The 19446-nt window shown below is 42.2% G+C and overlaps 1 protein-coding gene across 1 annotated transcript in view; it reads right to left on the reverse strand.

The window, feature by feature from the left end:
* ELP1 (elongator acetyltransferase complex subunit 1) overlaps positions 1-19446 on the reverse strand; it is a 62133-nt gene that overhangs the window by 15881 nt on the left and 26806 nt on the right. Inside the window, exons 13-26 of the mRNA XM_060236983.1 lie at positions 18204-18306; positions 16294-16458; positions 14441-14547; positions 13678-13781; positions 12635-12688; positions 12361-12466; positions 9643-9758; positions 8530-8603; positions 7766-7844; positions 6414-6493; positions 4222-4359; positions 2906-2991; positions 1863-2011; positions 184-307 (exon numbers count right to left, since the gene is read on the reverse strand). Of these exons, the coding sequence (XP_060092966.1) occupies positions 184-307; positions 1863-2011; positions 2906-2991; positions 4222-4359; positions 6414-6493; positions 7766-7844; positions 8530-8603; positions 9643-9758; positions 12361-12466; positions 12635-12688; positions 13678-13781; positions 14441-14547; positions 16294-16458; positions 18204-18306 (1485 nt within the window). The remainder of the gene's footprint in view (positions 1-183; positions 308-1862; positions 2012-2905; positions 2992-4221; positions 4360-6413; positions 6494-7765; positions 7845-8529; positions 8604-9642; positions 9759-12360; positions 12467-12634; positions 12689-13677; positions 13782-14440; positions 14548-16293; positions 16459-18203; positions 18307-19446) is intronic.

Below are 19446 nucleotides of genomic sequence, written 5' to 3' on the forward strand. Positions count from 1 at the left end.
CTGCTAACAGAGTTATAAACATAATGTTATTAAAGCAACAAAATAAGGTTTTTCTTGATTAGAAAGTATTACATATATTTTGTTTTCTTCCTGCATATTTCCATTCTATCCTCACCTCAATGGAAAAAAATGTTTCTTTACCTGCTAATTTAAAATTTCTGGAAAATCTGTATCTCTACTTACCACATTTAGCTAGGTGACCGAGAGCTTTTGGGTACCTCTTCAAATGTTTGTCTATAGAGTATCGCTGATAATTGATTTCCATTTTCTTAAGCTGGTTTAAAAATGGGAGATATTCCTTAGGATCCTGAGGAGATCAAATAAGAAAGGTAAATTTAATTATTCTGGAAAAGAATGAGCAACAGTTAAAAAAAAAAAGTAAAATTTTTATTTGTATCCCGCCCTCCCCCGCCAAGCAGGCTCAGGGCAGCTAACAACAACAAAAAAACAACAGTACATTAATAAACCATTGCCATGGTGTCAAAGAAAACAAGGAGAAATTTGCTTATTACTATACCAGTGAAAGCTAGCTCAACAAGGATGATAGTACAAGACTGTCCCTAAGATGATATCACATAATCTCATCAATACAATCAGGTGGGCCAGCACATCCAATCAGATTAAATAGTAGTAGAGGGTAAATAAAGTCAAGGACAGTGAAGACAAAGCAGGAAAATGGCATCCAGGAAAAATAGCAGCCAAGGGAATATAGGAGCACCAGATATTAAAACCATGGGTGCCCAAACTTGCTTAATATAAGAGCCAGACAGAATGTCATTGAGCCACAAGACATGAATGTCAGATGTTTGAGAGCCAGAAGGAAGGAAGGACGATAGTGGGGAAGGTGGAGGTGGAAATAAAACAACTGTAATTTTAAATGAATTCTCCAAGCTGCCAGCTGGCTTGTCTTGGAGAAGTGATCTAAAAAGAGAAATGCCTTCTCCAAGCCAATCGCTGGGGCAGTGGGGACTTTGACAGCCACACAATATGTGTGAAAGAGCTACATGTGGCTTCCAAATTGCAGTTTGGCCACCCCTGATCGAAACATTGTGAATGTTTGAGGAAGTAAGGTTTTTTTAAAGCACTTCTTCAAGTTCAATGTGTAATCTTCCAAGCAAGCATGGAATTAGGGAAATACTTTGCAAAGTCAGTCTCAGAGGTTAACCGTCTTGGTCTACAGTAAAAGAGCTAGATCCTAGACCGGTAGCGCCTTAGAGACCAACAAGACCGGTAGCTGTGTTAGTCTGTCTGTAGCAGTAGAAAAGAGCAAGAGTCTAGCAGCACCTTAAAGACTAACAACATTTGAGCTTTTGTGAGTCACTGCTCACTTCCTCAGATACAGCTCATTCTAGCTCATGCTCTGCCACAAATTTTGTTAGTCTTTTAGATTTCCAGAGTATAAGCTTTTGAGAGTCAAAGGGAGCTCTGAAAAGAAACTCTTGACCCTTGAAAGCTTATACCATGAAAATCTTAATTATCCCAAGCATAGTTTCTAGGAAGCCCCACTGAAATCTGTAGGACGTACTTCCAAGCAAGATGTTGCTACCTTCTCTGCTAAATTCCTCAGAGAACTACAATTTCCAGAACTACTTGGGACAGAGGAATGAGAGTATTAAGTCTGTGGTGCAAACACATCCTAAAATCCATTTATACTGATCATCATCTTAAGCAGATAGAGTTTTTAAGAACTGCCCAGAAAGGACAGTCTGAGATGTTTATGGGTGCTGGGCAGTTTGGGTGGTGGTGGAAGTAACTGTTGCTCATTTTTTATATTGAGACCATATCCTTTCAACAGCTAGATGAGTGCAGTAAATTAGATGTGAGTCATTGGTAGGAAAAGAACTTTGAGAGAAGAAAATTACCTTCTGAGACTTCTCAGCGACCATGAGAACTAAATCAAAGTCGTATGTCCCCAGGGAATGATCATACAATTCACCAACATCCACCAGGTACAGCAAATATCTCAATGCTTCTTCCACACTAGCAGATCCAGTATTTGCAGGAGACTTCTCTGTATTTTAAATTAAAATGTTTTACAAAACAGGCTTCATGTGCAAAAGCCACCATGGACGAAAACACACAGAGAGAGCTATTTGATGCAAAAGGAAATATATGTGCTTAGTTAAATTAACAAATGAGCACAAGCCCGGCAGAGTTCACTTCAAAGAATATTACAAAAAGGGCAACGTGCTGGTGTCTCACCCTATGGAAACGACAGAAGAACATGATAAATAGCTGAGTTTCTGGCAGTGATGCGAATTTTCCAGAAAATTAAATTTCAAATCAATTTAAATAAATAATTTAAATATTTAAATAATAAAGAAGGTAAACACACCCTGTACAAGCCACGACTATGTATGAGCACTGGGGTTTGTCCATGTTTCATATCCCACATAGAGTCCACCTTATATGACTGACGATTATCAAATGTGGTGAGCAGGGTTATCCAGTGGTGTACTCAGGGCTCTTTTTGTAGCAGGAGCTCCTTTGCATATTAGGCCCCTGGTGTAGCCAATCCTCCAAGAGCTTACAGGACTCTTATTATAGGGCCTACTGTAAGCTCTTGGAGGACTGGCTACATCAAGAGGGTGTGCCCTAATGTGCAAAGAAGAGCCCTGGGTGTACCAGTTGGAGTGAAGACCCAGGTTCAGATCAACACTAGGCATGAAACTTGCTTGTTAACCTTAGGGCCAGTTATTCTTTCTGAATCTAACCTACATCACAGGGTTGTTCACTGTTGTGAAGATAAAACAGAGAAGAGAGAAAGTGTATAAGCTATTCTGAGCTCCTTGCAGCAAAGGGTGGATAGAAGTACAATAAATTAATAGTGAATGCAAACTGAAAGGGTGTGATACAAATAGGATCTTAAAATAGAACTCATCAGTTCTGTCCCCTGATATGGCACCTCTAAGCTCACGAATCCTCTGCAGAGCAGTTTCGAGTTCTGGAGGGCTCTTTTTCACATGTGAGGTCAGTATTGATAAGCAGTACCTAGAGTGAGGTCAGAGAGAAAAGAAAGATTTAAAAGACAGTGTATTTTTGGTGCTTTTTTCCATTTGTTCATGAGAAATTTCCTGTTTGAGGCTAGATATTTCAATTTGCAACTAAAATTCCACACAAAGCAAAAATTAAAAGGAAATTTGGGAATTCTCAAGAGAAACTGCCAAAGAATTTCAAAGGAAGCAAACAGTGTTTCTATAAGGTGAACAGAATTACTTGGGGGCAATAAATCTAAACATCCATGTATTATTTTTAGATCCTAGCTGAGGCAAAACCTAAATTTGAAGGTTTCTTTGTAGGTGAAAACACCCAAAAGAAAGTCAAGAGAAATCAAAAGAGTTTTATAATAAGATCAGTGGAAATGGCTGCAAAGAAAACTGCCTCCTTTCAAACGTATGAACTGGTTCTGACAGAAGCAACAATTTGCTCTTATGAGGTAAAGGAAAAATCAAGATGGTTTCTGGCCCTTTCTCCAGCCCACTCACCACCAGCCCTAAAACACAAATACCAAGCACGGAAGCTGGCTTAAACCCAAAAAAGAAGTGTGGCATAGTGGTTAGGGTCTGACTAGGATCTGAGACAACTGAGCTGAAATCTCTACCCGGCCATGAATGACTGACCTAGACCAATCCCTCTGTTTTGATTGGCCTCACCTACCTCACTGTGTTATGAGAGGAAAAAAGGAGAAGGGGACACCATATATATATATATGTGTGTGTGTGTGTGTGTGTGTGTGTGTGTAATCCTGAGAAGGGCAGAATTTAAACACACTTGATATCTAGAAAGTAACCTTTACCTACTCAATTATTGGGATAGCAAGATGGTGAGAACTGAGACCTCTCCAACCCACCACATTCACCACAGACGGCGTTGTCCCAAAGGAGCAGATGATTGCTTCCAGACCCTGAGAGGCAGGGAATATTCCTCCCATCTCAAGCTCAAAAGCAGTATGTCTCCCTCCACCAGCTACCCAGGAGGAAGAGGTAAGGAAGAGAAAATCTTCCTCCTGGGTAGCTGGTGTGCTGTCTTCAAGTGCGGGAAAGAGAAGTGCACTGCTGTCTTCAAGTGTGGGAAAACTGAAGGACCCCAGTCATTAAGAATCAAGCCTGCTCCCATCTCCTGTTTCAAATAGCCATTCTTGGACATACTAAAGTATGACAGAATGTGAGGAACTGGCTTCAATATATTAAAGTACTATATAGTAATTCATGTGTTTCTTACTTGGAAGCATTGATCTTCTCCATGGCTGTTCTTATTGCATCACAGATGAGGTCAACCTTTTTACCATCAGTTCTGAGCTGCTCAGGGGCATTGCTGGGCTCTAGAGGCGGGTACATAGTCTTTGTGAAGTCTTCGTCTCTAAGAAGGAGTACATAAAAAGCCAACAGATGGTTCTCAGTAAGTCCATAATTCCAAAGGGCACAAAGTGTAAAAAATACTGGGTCAAAATATTGGAGTGGGGGGAACAGAATGGACAGGACAGTCTCCACAAAAGTGCAAAAATGTTATAGACTGTGTACAGAGGTCAGCTTCTTGAGAACTTCACCTTGATTTTTTTACATGCAGCTGCTTGAAGACCCATGGCTGGCACCCAGCGGCACTGTGTTGGGGACCCCTGCTCTGAAGAGACCACCTATCACAGAAATGTTTTTAAAAATCTGCATGGCCAATCTGAGGACTGAGGTGAAAACAACTGTCCCAACATCTTCAGCTTGTTTTGAAACTTTATATAGCATTGTCAGCTGCCTTGAATGCCAGTGCCATAAATGAGCCATAAACCTTATTATAAAGGTGCTAGTCCTTATGGCTGCAAAGTTTTATGGTGAAGATCTCAGAAACCAGAGAGGTTCTAGTGGTTGGGGTTTCAGTCCCTAGAAAATTCCCTATTCCATGCCATGACTAATGAATACCAGAATAAATTATGCAAAGTAATATTGTGCAGATTTATTTTTCATTATTTATACAGAGTGCAAATTTTTGCTTCTTGGTGCAGAATTTTCTTTTTTTTCACCAATACACACACCTTGCCTAACAGTACAGTCACCACAAGGTACCCTAAATGTTTAAAAAACATGTCTCTCCTCTCATCCAGTCTTCACTAAATAAATAAATATTTATTTTTAAAAATGAGAACCAGTGTTTTTAAGAATGGAGTCAACAGCAAAACTAGGCTCCTGTGTTAAAACAATGCACAGCTATACAGAACATAGGAAAATATACTCCTCAATCAAGTAAATGCCTTATATCAGTAGTAAGATTTATATATTATATGCAATAGTTAATACAAAACTACTTGAAATGCTCTATTTTTATAGCTCCACATATCGTTCCAACAGAAACAAAGTACTCAAATCATGCCTCCGTTCTCAATCCACATATCATTAGATAAATCTACTCTATAAACAAAAGTCCTTTAAACAGAGTGCTCAGCAAATCTTTGAACAAGACAAAAAGCTCTGAAGACAATGAAACTCTAAGAAAAATGCTGAGGTCTCTTGCTCCTGAGGTCCCTCGCCCAACAATCATTTCCACCGGAAGCAAGGCCTTTTTTTAAGGGCTGGGATTTCTTCCTCACTAATAATTTTATATGGAATGGTAAAGCCTTCCACAGTTACAAGAGTGGTCAACCCGACCTACAGTTTGAGAATGTTTGAAGGACTTTTGTTTATAGAGTGGATTTGTGGAGCATTTCAAGCAGTTTTATATTAACTATCGCATATAATATATAAATCTTACTAGTGATATAAAACATTTACTTGATTGAGGAGTATATTTTCCAGTGTTCTGTATAGTTGTTTAAAAATGGAGTAGCCGTCATGGTAAAAGGCAAGGGGGTTTAGCCCTCCTTCCATATGAGGCTTCATAGATGAAAACTAAATATTGAGCTATATATCACCCTGAAAGGGGAAATATTAGGGGGAGACAAATAGAAAGTGCCTTTCTTTTTCTCTGGGGATAAGAACAACTAAGGGAAGGCATGAGAGGGAAGGGTTCCTCACCTCTCCTCCTGCAGCACACCCAATCTGACTCATGCAGCCCCAAAAGGCTGCCATGTCCGTTCAACACTCAAGGGGAAGAACCCTTCACAAATCTCCTCAGGTTTGGCCCTTATCCAGTTTACTGTAGTGTCAAGAGTGGTAGACTCTAATCTGGAGAACTGGGTATGATTCCCCACTCCTCCACCTAAAGCCAGCTGGGTGACCTTGGGTTAGTTACAATTCTTTCAGCCCCACCTACCCCACAGGGTGTCTGTTGTAGGGACAGGAAAGGAAGGTGATTGTAAACCACTCTGAGACTCCTTTGGGTAGTGAAGGCTGAGGTATAAAACCAACTCCTCTTCTCGTAGTTATTATTATTCCTTTTAAACCAAACCTTATCAAAAGGAAAAAGGAGTAAGAAAAAGCAATACTCACTTCAGTTCTGTTAGAAACAAGTTGATATAATTCACAGAATCTACTTGTTTGATGAAGGTTTCCACATTGTCCAGGAAGACCTGAAGTGAAAGCTAAGGCTGTTTAACTCAACACCAGCCTGTTAAGTGAGTAGGTTTAAGATGCAAGTTTAAGATGCGAAAGAAACAAAATGCCAATTCCAGTCTGAAATGGGGTTGTCTGGAGAAGCAAGACAAAATGGATCTGCGGTTCAACTGTTCTGCAAACCATCAAGCTATCGCATCTTAAAATGGTTTCCTCTAGTCACACTGCAAGACAGACTAGTACAGACACAACATTTTTATCTCCCCTAGGCACATTTAAAGGATGGGAAGCCCTCTGAGGCCTCCCCTCCCACCCCAAACTGCAAAAATATTGTCCAGTTCTATAGCTGGCTATGTTGATGTCCAGGAGAAGTTCCGAGTTCTAGGGTCCTTCCCCAGAACTAGCAACAAAATGAAGTAACAATGGCTGCAGATCTTTAGGGGCAATTGTTGCTTAAGATGCCATGTTGGCATTGCTCTGGTAGACTGCTCCAGTTCTGGTGCTATGTTTAACACCACACAATCCTGCTTGCAGGGCTGGAATCCTGACTCAATAAGAAGACGGACTCCCACAGATGATACGAGGTCACCACTATCAACCTACCATAATCCAGACTAACAGAATGCATCACAAATACAAAACAAGGTTGAAATATATAGAGACAATAATGGTGTCCTCTACTTAACCATGTACATCTGTGAGTACATAACTTTTGATTAAAATAAAGTGAAGTTTACTTTCCTAAACAGTTCAGTACTTTATTTATAACCCTGACACAAGTAAAAGGTTAAATGAGACTCTAATAAACGCTACGTAAACTGGACCCACCTTTACTAGGTTCCCTCTGCTTGCTTAGGCCGGCCCTGAGTTCCACTCTTGCAGCTGGGTGCTGTGGAATCATGTGTCACAGGTCTCCCATTCCTCCAAGTGTGGCTTATAGTGTAATGACCCAGGCAGACAGCCAATGAAAATTTGCAGTGGTGCCATTCTGTCTGGACAGTTGCTCTCACTAAGCCTCTGAGGAAGGCCATACCTATTTTTTCATTTGCCATCTTTGAAAAATGTTTCACAGTCCCATAATAAAGAAAATTTTAGATAACTGGACATTTATGTTTTAATGATTAAGACTGTGACATGATAATTAGTGGCCAGCTGTCCCCATGCCACCTCATCCTTGTTACCGTGTATTGACATATATACTATTTTGTAGTTTATGAGCGTACATTCATAATTCCTGCCCCCAACAAGATGTCCTATGAGTAAATATCAACAGATGTTCTCTAACTTGCCTTTGGATTGTGGTCATAAAGGAGATTCAGATTGATTCGCAGCTTCCTCATACATTCAAAAGCTTCTTTAAACTGAATCCTGCAAGGAGAGGCAGATCAGAGTGAGACAGTTCTGATACATTCGTAGAAACAGGAGCCATTTTTTGCTCCTGTCAGAGGGGGTGGGAGGTGGGATATATTTTAATTAACTATAATATAGTACACAAAGGGGTCTTTTTGTAGAAAAATAGGTGGTGGAGCTCATCCAGGGATGGTTATGCAGCTGCACCTACTATTCAACGGACAAGGTGGGAAGGAGGAAATGGAACTCTCAGAAAGGTTCAGGAGCTGTGCTCCCTTGAGCTCCCGCTGAATCTGAGCCCTGAGTACACACATATACTCCAAATGCCTTACACTGGGGCTTCCAAACCTATTGTGTCATTGGAATTTTGAAAAAGAATACAAAATGGCTGCCATCTGAGTCAGGAAAAAACACACAAAATGGGCCACCATGGGAGGCAATCACAAAACATTGGATGTCGTGTCCTCCTATGATAGAGCAGATATTTCCAGATGGGTGTTGCCTGCAGAACCAACAGTGATGCCATCTGGGATCTTTTTGAAGCACCTCCTGCTCCAGGGAGTTGGAGGAAAGCCAGGATGGGCTCATATTTTAAGGAAAATAGAAGTGGGCACTAGAAAACACATTCATTGACACCATAGCATCCATGAGAGCCACACATTGGGGACTGTTACACACAGGGAAGTAAAAAAGACTGGCTTACCTGTCCAGCCACTTCCGTACTTGTGCCAGGACAAGGGCCTGATGATGGATCGTTTCCAAGTTTCCTCTTGGTACCTAGAGAAAAAGCCCAAGAACATTGTTCATCCAAACCCCTTCTAAAGCCCCTTCTCCTTTTATGCTGTGGTCCCAATCCACATTGAACCCCTGTGCACTTGGTAAATGAGCTCCCTCGCCCCTGAAGTTTGTTTCAGTCAGCACTAGTTCCACTAAATTACACAATACAAATGCTAAAAATTAGTTGGCGGGGGAAGGGACAGATCCAGAGCATCTTGGTTTAGAAACACAGTACTGTCAGTGATCAACTCTCATAAAGCCTGTGATTGGAGGAGCGGCTAGAGTGTTGGATGAGGATCTGGAAGGTAGAGGTTCAAAGTGCCCCTCTTCCTCGGGGAGCTTCAGCCTGTTGTATTCTCTCAGCCTAACCTACCTCACAGGATTGTTGTGAGGATCAAGTGGTGGAGAGAAGAATGATTTATGCCATTCTGAATTCTTTTGAGGAAGGATGGGTTAAAAATCTGCTAATATATTATCAACAACTGTAGGTGGAGTGCAGCTTGAGACTGCAAGAGCACTGCACGCCTGATGCCAGCCTGTATGAAAACATCCTCTACATCAGGGTGGCCAAACTGTGGCTCTAGAGCCACATGTGGCTCTTTCACACATCTGTGTGGCTCTCAAAGTCCCCGCTGCCCTGTCAAATGACTTGGAGAAGAAATTTCTCTCTCTAAATCATTTCTTCAAGCCAAGCTAGCCAGCAGTTTGGTGAATGCATCTGAAGTTGCTTTCTTCTGCCTCTCTATCCTGGTTAGTACCTAGATGAGAGATCACCAAAGAAGTCCATCGTTGCTATGCAGAGACAGGCAATGGTAAGTCACTCCTGTTCATCACTTGCCTTGAAAACCCTACAGGGTCGCCCTAAGTTAGCAGCAACTTGGCAGCCTGCCTGTGATCTGAAGTGATGCAATACAACAAGAACTAAACCACATGATTCTCCAACCCATGTAAACTCAGCTTTCTAGTCCACACAACAAACACCACAATGTTGGAATAAGTTGCCTTGGGCCATAAGAACATACATACAGAGAGGGCTCACCTGCAATATCAGCTTGGTATCCTGCGGCACAATCGTGACTATCCGGGATCCTCTTTCAATCTTGCGCAGGGTCTCATTGTCGGGGACGGATGCGTTGCCCAAAGCCGCTTGTAGAGCTGAAGATACCATAGTAAACAGCATAAAAATTCAGATCCAAAGAAAGCCTTTTGTATCTAGATTTAATTTTGCATAAATGAGGAAGGAGTACCTAATAAGAGGGTGCCAGTTTGGTGCAGTGGTTAAGTGAGTGGACTCTTATCTGGGGGAACCGGGTTTGATTCCCCACTCCTCCACTTGCACCTGCTGGAATGGCCTTGGGTTAGCCTTAGCTCTGGCAGAGGTTGTCCTTGAAAGGGCAGCTGCTGTGAGAGCCCTCTCAGCCCCACCCACCTCACAGGGTGTCTGCTGTGAGGGGAGAAAACATAGGAGATTGTAAGCTGCTCTGAGTCTCTGATTCAGAGAGGAGGGCGGGGTATAAATCTGCAATTCTTCTTCTGCTGCTGCTGGGTGTATACAGGTATTTCAAAAGACTCAGATTACATCATACTACAATCTACAAGAGGAAGGACTCATTGGGAAGGAGAAATCCTCACCTCACTTGCCCCCCATTTCCCTCTCTCTTGCTTGTCCTAATTTCACATTTTCCTCTTCAACCCATCTGCATGTGTCCCCTGCATCCCCTGCCCTCCCCTTGGCTGAGCCATAGCTTCTTAAAAAATGCTTGTTATCAGGGGTGGAATTCTAGCAGGAGTTCCTTTGCATATTAGGCCACACACCCCTGATGTAGCCAATCCTCCTCGAGCTTACAAAAAGGAGCCTTTTTGCACATTTAATTGTAGGATGCTGACCAAATATACCGAGAGCCAGCGTAGTGTAGTGGTTAGAGCAGAGATGGCCAAACTGGCTCGGGAGTCACAAGCCGCTCTGAGCCACTTGTGGGAAGGGCGGGATATAAATTCTAAATAAATAAATAAAATAAACATGTGCCTCTTTCACACATATTGTGTGGCTCTCAAAGCCCCCATCGCCCTGTTAGCTGGCTAGAAGAAGGCATTTCTCTCTTTAAATCACTTTACGGAGCCAGCTGGCAGCTTGGAGAATGCATTTAAAGTTAAAGCTGCTTTCTTTCCATCTCTCTCTCCCTCACCCATCCATTTTCCTTCCTTCCTTCCTTCCTTCCTTCCTTCCTTCCTTCCTTCCTTCCTTCCTTCCTTCCTTCCTTCCTTCCTTCCTTCCTTCCTTCCTTCCTTCCCTCAAACTTCCAGTGTTTATGTCTTGCAGCTCTCAAACATCTGATATTTATCGTATGCGGCTCTTATGTTAAGCAAGTTGACCACCGCTGGGTTAGAGTGCTGGACTAGGAATTGGGAGATCCCAGGTTCGAATCCCCACTCTGCTATGGAAGCTTGCAGGGTGATCTTGGACCAGACACTCTCTCTCTCAACCTAACCTACCTCACAGGGCTGTTGTGACGAAACGGAGGAGAGTGGAATGTTGTACTTTGCTTTGAGACCCAATTGAGAAGAAAGGTGGGGTTATAAATGAAGTAAATAAAATACATCCCAACTTACTTACATTGATGCAAACCTGGGGGTGACCCCAGGTGAGCATAAACATATATCCTCCTTCCATTGTGGATTTTTTGATCCACAAAGAAGCACCACTCATTGCTATTAGATACCCATAAGAGACCAGTGTACACTGATAACTGATGGCAGTAAACATTTTGTGCATTAACTTAGAGATTGATCAGAAGCTGCTGGAGCGGCAAAGTGATGAAAACTAGGCAGGCTTTGCCCTGTAAACTATCTGGAGACTACCGACATGAGAACCACACAGCATGAGGCTTTTTACATATACTGGTATTCTCAGGAAATCTAATGTCGGTTTGGTTCAAAACACTTCTAACAAGAGAGAAGGTTTATGAAACTGCTTTTTTGACTAAGGCTTATTGTTGGGGTTGCCAGCCCCCAGGTGGGAGTGGGGAAGCTGGCCAGTGGGGGAAAGCCACCAGCCCTGCCCCACTCCCAGGAAGCTCCTCCACACACACACCAGTGAGGAAGCAAGACCTGGCGATCCTACTTATTCTGCCATTACTCACTTTGGTTAAGAATCCTGAGCATATTCCAATCCCACCTCTTTACCACAGAGGAAAAAGAAGTCTCATCCAGAAACCATTGTGTGCATTTGAACACGGTATTTCCTGGATTTCCAGAAAGAATGATAGTTCCGGTCAAAGGATACAGCAGGAACAACTTCCTGCTGTGGTGAGGAGGGGCACACGAGCAGGGATGAGGGTGCCTCAGATGTTTATTCTGTTTAGATTTCTCCTCATTTGGTAGCACAAGTAATCTAGTGGGATGAGTAGAGAGGATGCCCAATTGCTTCTCTCTGGCATAAAGTTTCAGAAAGAAGAGTGAAACTTTAGCACCAAACACCCCATATTTTCTTCTGCCGCTATCTCTTTCTGTTCACTGGTTTATAAAGCCTGACATACCTTTAACTTCCCTGTGTTGGAGGGCAACTGGAAAATTAGTTAAATCCCTGCCTAAGGGGGGATATAAGCAGCCATTTTGAAGAACTAAAAGGAAAACCACCCACAACCATATTGGCTGTGTGTTTGAGGAGGGTAAAGAAAACAAATGAAAAGGAAAGTGGTCTGGAAAGAAACAACCAATAAGAGCACTGTATATGATGATAAAACACCAGGATACTTACCTTTCACAGATGTGTTCTTCAGAGGCAGACATCGGCAGGTGTGGGAATGGGTGGTCACCAAGAGAAACTCATCATGAATGATGAAAGAGGTGACATTTGAAACAGCCTATGGAACATTTATTTAGTTTATTTTTAACAATTTAAATTTACTTGTTTAAAATATTTAATCACTGATTCTCAAAGCGAAGAAGAAACCTTCTCTCAGTAGTTCTATGTGAAAAATATCAAATGAACAACATTTTTGAGGGAATAAAGAACTAAGAATAATTGGTACCTCAGTATCATTAATGAAGAAACGACATCTGTCAGTCAGGCCAAAGATGGTGTCCTAAGACAAAAAAAAAAGGGATACACCACACAGAAAATAAATAATATAAAACTGTGCAGAAAAAGGAACTCCCTTATTGTTTGTTGACTGTTTTTATGTTGCATGTCCTGATACAATAACATAAAAACAGTTACATAATAATACAGATGGGTAACCATGTTGGTCTAAAGCAGCAGAACAAATTTTGAGTCCAGTGGCACCTTAAAGACCAACGAAGTTTTATTCCAAGTGTGAGCTTTTGTGTTCATGCACGCTTGTGTTCATGCACACAACATCTCACACCATGAATATAATATGTTGTTGGTCTTCAAGATGCCATTGGACTCAAAATTTGGTCTACATAATAATATATTAAGAGTTACATAAAACATTGTAACTTTATGATATAAATGACACACTCATGAAAAACTTTAAGGACAACTAAACCAACCCCACAATAAAAAGTGTGCAAGCTTTTAAGCTACCCAGAACTCTTCATCTGGCTGGATGTTAAAAAAATAGGGAGGGGGGAAATGTTTTGTTTTTAATATACTGCCTGATGAACAAAGCTGGAGAAAACTGGCAACATCTCCTGGGGCTCCATCAGCCGTTGCCCACATGTTCTGAAGCACATAGTTAAAATGATAAAGACTAGAACAAGTTTCTTTTTACTATTTTAAATGATAGTAACACTCGGAGCTTTCTCATTGCTTACTGGGAACTGTGAGGTGGAAAGCTTTGAATGTCAGACTGCCAACAACAGGCAACTGTTTTCTCTCAAAATGGAGGTGAATAAGTTGTCACATTGATCAAATCATGCAGCATCCTGATCTATGCCCCAGCATAGCTGTTGGTATTATGAGCACTTCTGTAGCAATTCTTCTGATCGGGACAGATTTTTCTGCCAGGAACAAATGATGAAGCAGTGGTGGCAGAAGAGGAGAAGGGATAGTAAATAGTTCCCTGGTTATTGTTCACCTGGTCTAGATTCACACTCATTGCTCACTCACTTGTCCACCAATCACAGCCTGCACAATCTGCATACATGGAGAGGGAAAGCGGATAGCGGAACCGCTGCTGCTCAGCCAAGGGACGACAGTTGGTGTTTCAGCTGCTAAAGCATAATAGAGAAGAAGTATAAACTCTATGTCAGGGGTGGCCAAACTGTAGCTCAGGAGCCACGTGTGGCTCTTTCATACATATTGTGTGGCTCTCGAAGCCCCCACCCCCTCAGCCAGCTTGGAGAAGGCATTTCTCTCTTTAAATCACTTCTCCAAGTCAAGTCAGATGGCAGCTTGGAGAATACATTTAAAGTTAGAGTTGCTTTCTTTCCACCTCTTTCTCCCTCTCAACTCATCTATTTGCCTTTCTACTTTCCTTCCTGTCCTGTGGCTCTCAAACATCTGACGTTTATTTTATGTGGTTCTTATATTAGCAAGTTTGGCCATCCCTGCCCTACACGATAAAAACCAAGATTACAAACAACCAGATGCAGGATAGTTTACTAAGGCTAAGATCCCATTAAGAAAGACCGTCTACTCAAGATGAACGAAGTTTGAGGCCTTTGAGTATGAATTAGGGATAGCTAATTGCCCCAGCTTCTCAGCAGAGATCATTCCCTGCTCTGTCATGATAGATTTCATTAACTGGATGCGGTCAGCAGCCTACCCTCCTTCATGCAAGCTAAGAGCTCCATCCCAGAGGAGCATCCATTCACCAAGTGAGAACCTCTAAATCTAGCCAACTCAGATTAGAAGCCACAGTCACACATACCCCACAAGTACTTCATTACTCGACCATCGGAGAGTTGCAGAGCTACCACATTGGTTTTGGGGTTACAAGACAGGCTGATGATGTCCCCATCCACAGTCACAGGTGAGCTATGAACAAAGCACAAGAGATGGAGAAAGGTGACTGCCCTGAGGTCAACCTGTGCTCTCTATCTTTGCTTTGAAAACAGACTTTCAAAAGCAATAATCCAGCTAGCAAAGGTTCCCTCAACCCCCGGTTGAATAACAGGTGCTCTTTCCAAAGTTAATTTCTGAAAGGGGTACCCATGTTAGTCTGTTGCAGCAAAATGAAACAGAATTCCAGCAATACCTTAAAGACTAACAATATTGACTAAAATATGAGCCTTCAGTTATTGTTTGCTTTTTCTTATCTGCAGTAACGAGGCTTTGACCTGGATAGCCCAGGCAAGCCCGATCTGATCAGATCTCGGAAACTAAGCAAGGTCAGCTCTGGCAAATACTTGGATGGGAGACCTTGAAGGAATACCAGCAGTCAAGAGGGCAGGGGCAGGCTGTATTCAGCCACCTCTCTAAACATCCTCCATGTTCCCAGTAGGGGTCAGTCACCAGAGGTCGCCATGACTTCCAAGTGCGCAGACACACTCACACAAAAATTACAAAAAAAGAGAGAGAATTATCTTCAGAAGTAAGTGGTGATTCAAGAAAACTCATATTCTAGACACAGTGGTTTATCTTTAAGGTGTCACTAGCCTTATATATCTGGAGCTGGTACAGTGTAGTGAACGGAATGTAGGATTTGGGTTATAGTGTCCCAGGAACAACTCTGCCTCAAAACCCTTGGATGATTTCATGTAAGTTGCTGGCATGCCTCCAATGAGATCTGCTCATAAGATTATGAGTTGTAAAGTAGAATATTTCCACTTCCTCCTCTTGCTTCAGCCCCAACATTTGTTCTGGAGTGGAAGTGTTTTTTAGTCAGTAAGGCTGGAGATGAGATGATAACTTTCAATTTAACACCAATTTTGCAGGACAAATAGAACTGTTGTCCTGAGCACAATGGAAGAAGGAGGGTGGAAATGTGAGAATTAATCACATATAGGCTGCAACCACACAAACAAAATAAAGCACTTTCGATCCATTTTCACTGCAGTTTTCAACTAGATTTTACCAGTTCACACAGTAAAATCCAGTTGGAAAGTGCATTGAAAGTGGATTGAAAGTGCTTTATTTAGTATGTGTGATTGTAAACATAATGTAAGAACAGATTTATCAGAAGTCATAATAACAAATTAAACAAGATGAAGAAAGCATCAAAAACTTCTTTGGGGTATAGTCCTTGTTACTGTGCTGGTCTGAGAGAGTACATACTGTACATGAGATAAGGAGATCTATTGGATCAGCCCGGCTTGTCATTCTAGGGACAGGATGTGCAAGCTTTTGAGTTAACACAAAACAATTCATCTGGGCAGAAAGAATTTTTGGCTGCAATCTTGTACCTGCCTTTTCATGTATGCCACACTGAGCCAAAAGAGAATTTGCGCATCTAACTTGTAGAATGCCAGCAAGAACTGAACACTGAATCTACAAATAATGGTGCCTTGTAAAATGAAGGCCTCGGATTATTCAGACTTTAAATGTACCCTTTACATCCCCTAACAATGCTTCTTGCATGGCTGTTCTGTTACTGCGATGCTCTTTCTACATATCAGAAGCACTCTGATCAGCTAATGTAGGAATGAGGCAGGTTATAAAACTTAGCTTTCTGCACCCCCTAAAAAGTCTCTGCTCAACCAGCCAGTTCCAAAGGGGCATTAAGATCTTCCAGAGCTGCTCAAAACGATGCTTAAAATTGAGAGAAATTCCTGTTGTCAGTACCTGATAACAATACCTGCTTCTTCGGCAGAGAACAGCTTCAGATGGTGAATGCTCGTATGGGCTGGGATAGGCCCCTGGCTAGCAGCAAGGAACAGGTCATCTTGCACCCAGGTAACAAGACGCAACCACAGTGGGTTTCTCTCTTCTCTGGTGTTTATGTTGATTCTACAGCAGTACCCAAGAAGAAGAAGAAGAGATTGGATTTATACCCCACGCTTCACTACCTGAAGGAGTCTCAGAGTGGCTTACAATCTCCTTTCCCTTCCCTTCCTCACAGCAGACACCCTGTGAGGTAGGTGGAGCTGAGAGAGCTCTGACAGAAACTGCTCTTGAGATGACAAGCTCTGAGAACTTGTGACTGACTCAAGGCCACATCAGAAGGTGCATGTGAAGGAGTGGGGAATCAAACCTGGTTCTCCCGATTAAGAGTCCGCACACTTAACCATTTCAACAAACTGGCTCTCTCAAGGTGAACACAGATTTACAAAGTGTTCATCATGCGAGTTACTCTTTTTCCACTTCCACTTTCTAAAACACAGCAGGGTGAACATGGAACACGGTACAAACTCTTCTTGGAATTGCTTGGAAAAATCAAGGGTTTGGTAAATTACAAGCAACCTGAGGAAACAGATTATTTAGGGCATGGACCCTCAAAATGGTGCCCATGGGTGCCATGACAACCACCAACATCTTTCCTTGCTCCTGCCAAGTGTTTATAGAAAGCAGATGGGACTAAGTGGGGCTATTTCCCAGCAGAGTTTCAGCTTGGCCATTGGAGATCTGCCAGAGATGGGTGCTTCTTAGCTAGCTCAATATGTATACTTATTTTGTGAGTATGCAAGGGAATAATAAACAATATATTCATTTGAAAAAGCATCCCGTTAAACAGAGCTTCTGCCTGAAATGTCGAAGAGCTGCAATCGGAGTTACTCATCACTTCACTCCCTGACATTTTGTGGTTGGCTTGACCTCCTATGGCAACCGCTTTGTATCACAATTGCAGAGGTGTCCAGAAACTCAAAATATGTTGGAGACCCCTGCTCTAGAGACTCTATAATGCTTTCCTGAGCTGTATGCACTGGTAATTTAGTGGTGGTAAGCTAAGGCTCAACTCATACATACAAGTTAATCGTACAAGATCAAGTGGACTGACTCATAGATTCAGGTGGGTAGCCATATTGGTCTGAAGTAGCAGAACAAAATTTTGGGTCCAATGGCACCTTTAAGACCAACAAAGTTTTAATTCTGGGTATGAGCACACTTCTTCAGATACAGTGAAACAGAACTTCTCCAACCATTACATATAGAAAAGGAGAACCATCACATATAAAAAGAGAGATCTAATTCCCTCTTCTTTCTATATTTGCAGAAACACTCATTTTGAAGCAGCTGCTTCCATCATAGTAGGATGCTTGGCTTGAAACGACAACAATTTTGTTATTATCTGAAGCCTCCCTGGCAGTCATTTTATTGCAGTGCCTCTTCTCAGAACTCCAGAAGTGCCCTGGAGTACATCAAAGTCACTGGATTATCTTGATTTAGTCATTTGCTCTTAGCCTATCCCATTTTACAAGGTTGGTTGAAATGAGAAAAATAAAAGTACAAAATCACATATGTTGCCATGACTGCTGAGGAAGAAGGGTCAGATAAACATATAGATAAATATAGAGTGGGGCTCCTGGCACAGAAATTAGATGAAGGTCATATAATTTCATATTCATCTATGCCTGCCTGGTCTTCTCTATCTTCCATTGTTCATGGTTGCAGAATACAGGGTATCAAGCAGAAAGCCAATCCTAGTAACATGCATTTCCCTCACCCAGCTTTGAGCAGACAGTTCTTTCTAAAATGTCCTGGCCAACCATTTCCCCTCAAACCACAAATTCCATACCAAATTTAAACTCCTGTACCTGTAGGACTTTTCCAGCTGAGGGACCCCAATGGAATCTTTAAATCCACTTCCCCCCATGGTGCCATTTTTAACTGCAGGAGAGCGTTTATCACCACAGCCATCTGTGAAAAGAACAGCAAGCAGAAGATGTAAGACAGACCTACACTGGCACCATCCTGGGTCACCTGAGTTGTTTTATTCAGTATTCCTCACCCTTCTGAAGCTGAGGCTAGCTTATCCCCCTCCCATCCAGTGGAGTTCCATGGGCTCTAATTGGCTGTTAAATAATTGAATCTGAATGAGGCCTAAATCACAAGGATTGGTTCAGAGCCCTGCAGGAAAGATGGGATTTTTGGGCACAACTGCCACATAGGGTTGCCAGGTTGACCTATCCTGCAGGCAGCGATGGGGCAGGTGGGGCGACATTGTTGATGCAATGACATCACAAGGAAGTGACATCATCATGCTGGGGATGTTGCACAATGATGCTCTGGCATTCGGGGTGAAACTCAGTGGTTACCATAAAGTTTTGCCCCAAATGCTAATGTTGCTATGTGATTATGTCACTTTCATGTGACATCATCACGTTGGCAATGCTGCCACATAAGGAAGCTGTTGGGGGGGGGGGGGGCTTCCCTGCCAGCCACCTGGTTGGCGGCAGGCTGAAGCCCCAAAAAATCAGAGAAACCCCCAACCAGACCAAGGGTATGCCAACCCTAATGCTTCAGTGATAAACCTACATGGGCATCAACCTGAGGGATTTTAGCAGCTTTGTGTAGTTACAAATTGTTGTTTAAGCCATAATGATCTGGCCATTCCCTACTGACGCTTTAAAAATACATCTTGGAGCTAGTAATATTGACTACAAAACAGGTCTCACCTTCCCCCATGTGTGCAACATGGATGCACCTACTTCCTAAGGCCAATCAACAGCACACAATAGAAGAACAGACCCCAAGTCAGAGGCTACAGCTTCCAGGTAGCTTTGAGTCCTTGCACCTCTAAATTAAACACTGCCTGGAAGAAAAGATGCTGGGGGGAAAGGAGTGAGGAAAAACCCAAACACTTCTGGAGGAAAAGATGCAAGCAGGAGACAGAAACTCAGACATACTGAGACGAACAAGATTTTTTCTTTCATTAACACACTCTGATCTGAGTCTCTCCTGCCTTCCAAGCTGGTGCTTACAAAATCTTTCTGGTTCCTAAATTTTGTAAAGCCTTTTTTTTTTGGTATCCATTTTCAAGAATAATTAGAACATGTC

Source organism: Heteronotia binoei, chromosome 4 (assembly GCF_032191835.1).
Source record: "Heteronotia binoei isolate CCM8104 ecotype False Entrance Well chromosome 4, APGP_CSIRO_Hbin_v1, whole genome shotgun sequence".
NCBI lineage: Eukaryota > Metazoa > Chordata > Lepidosauria > Squamata > Gekkonidae > Heteronotia > Heteronotia binoei.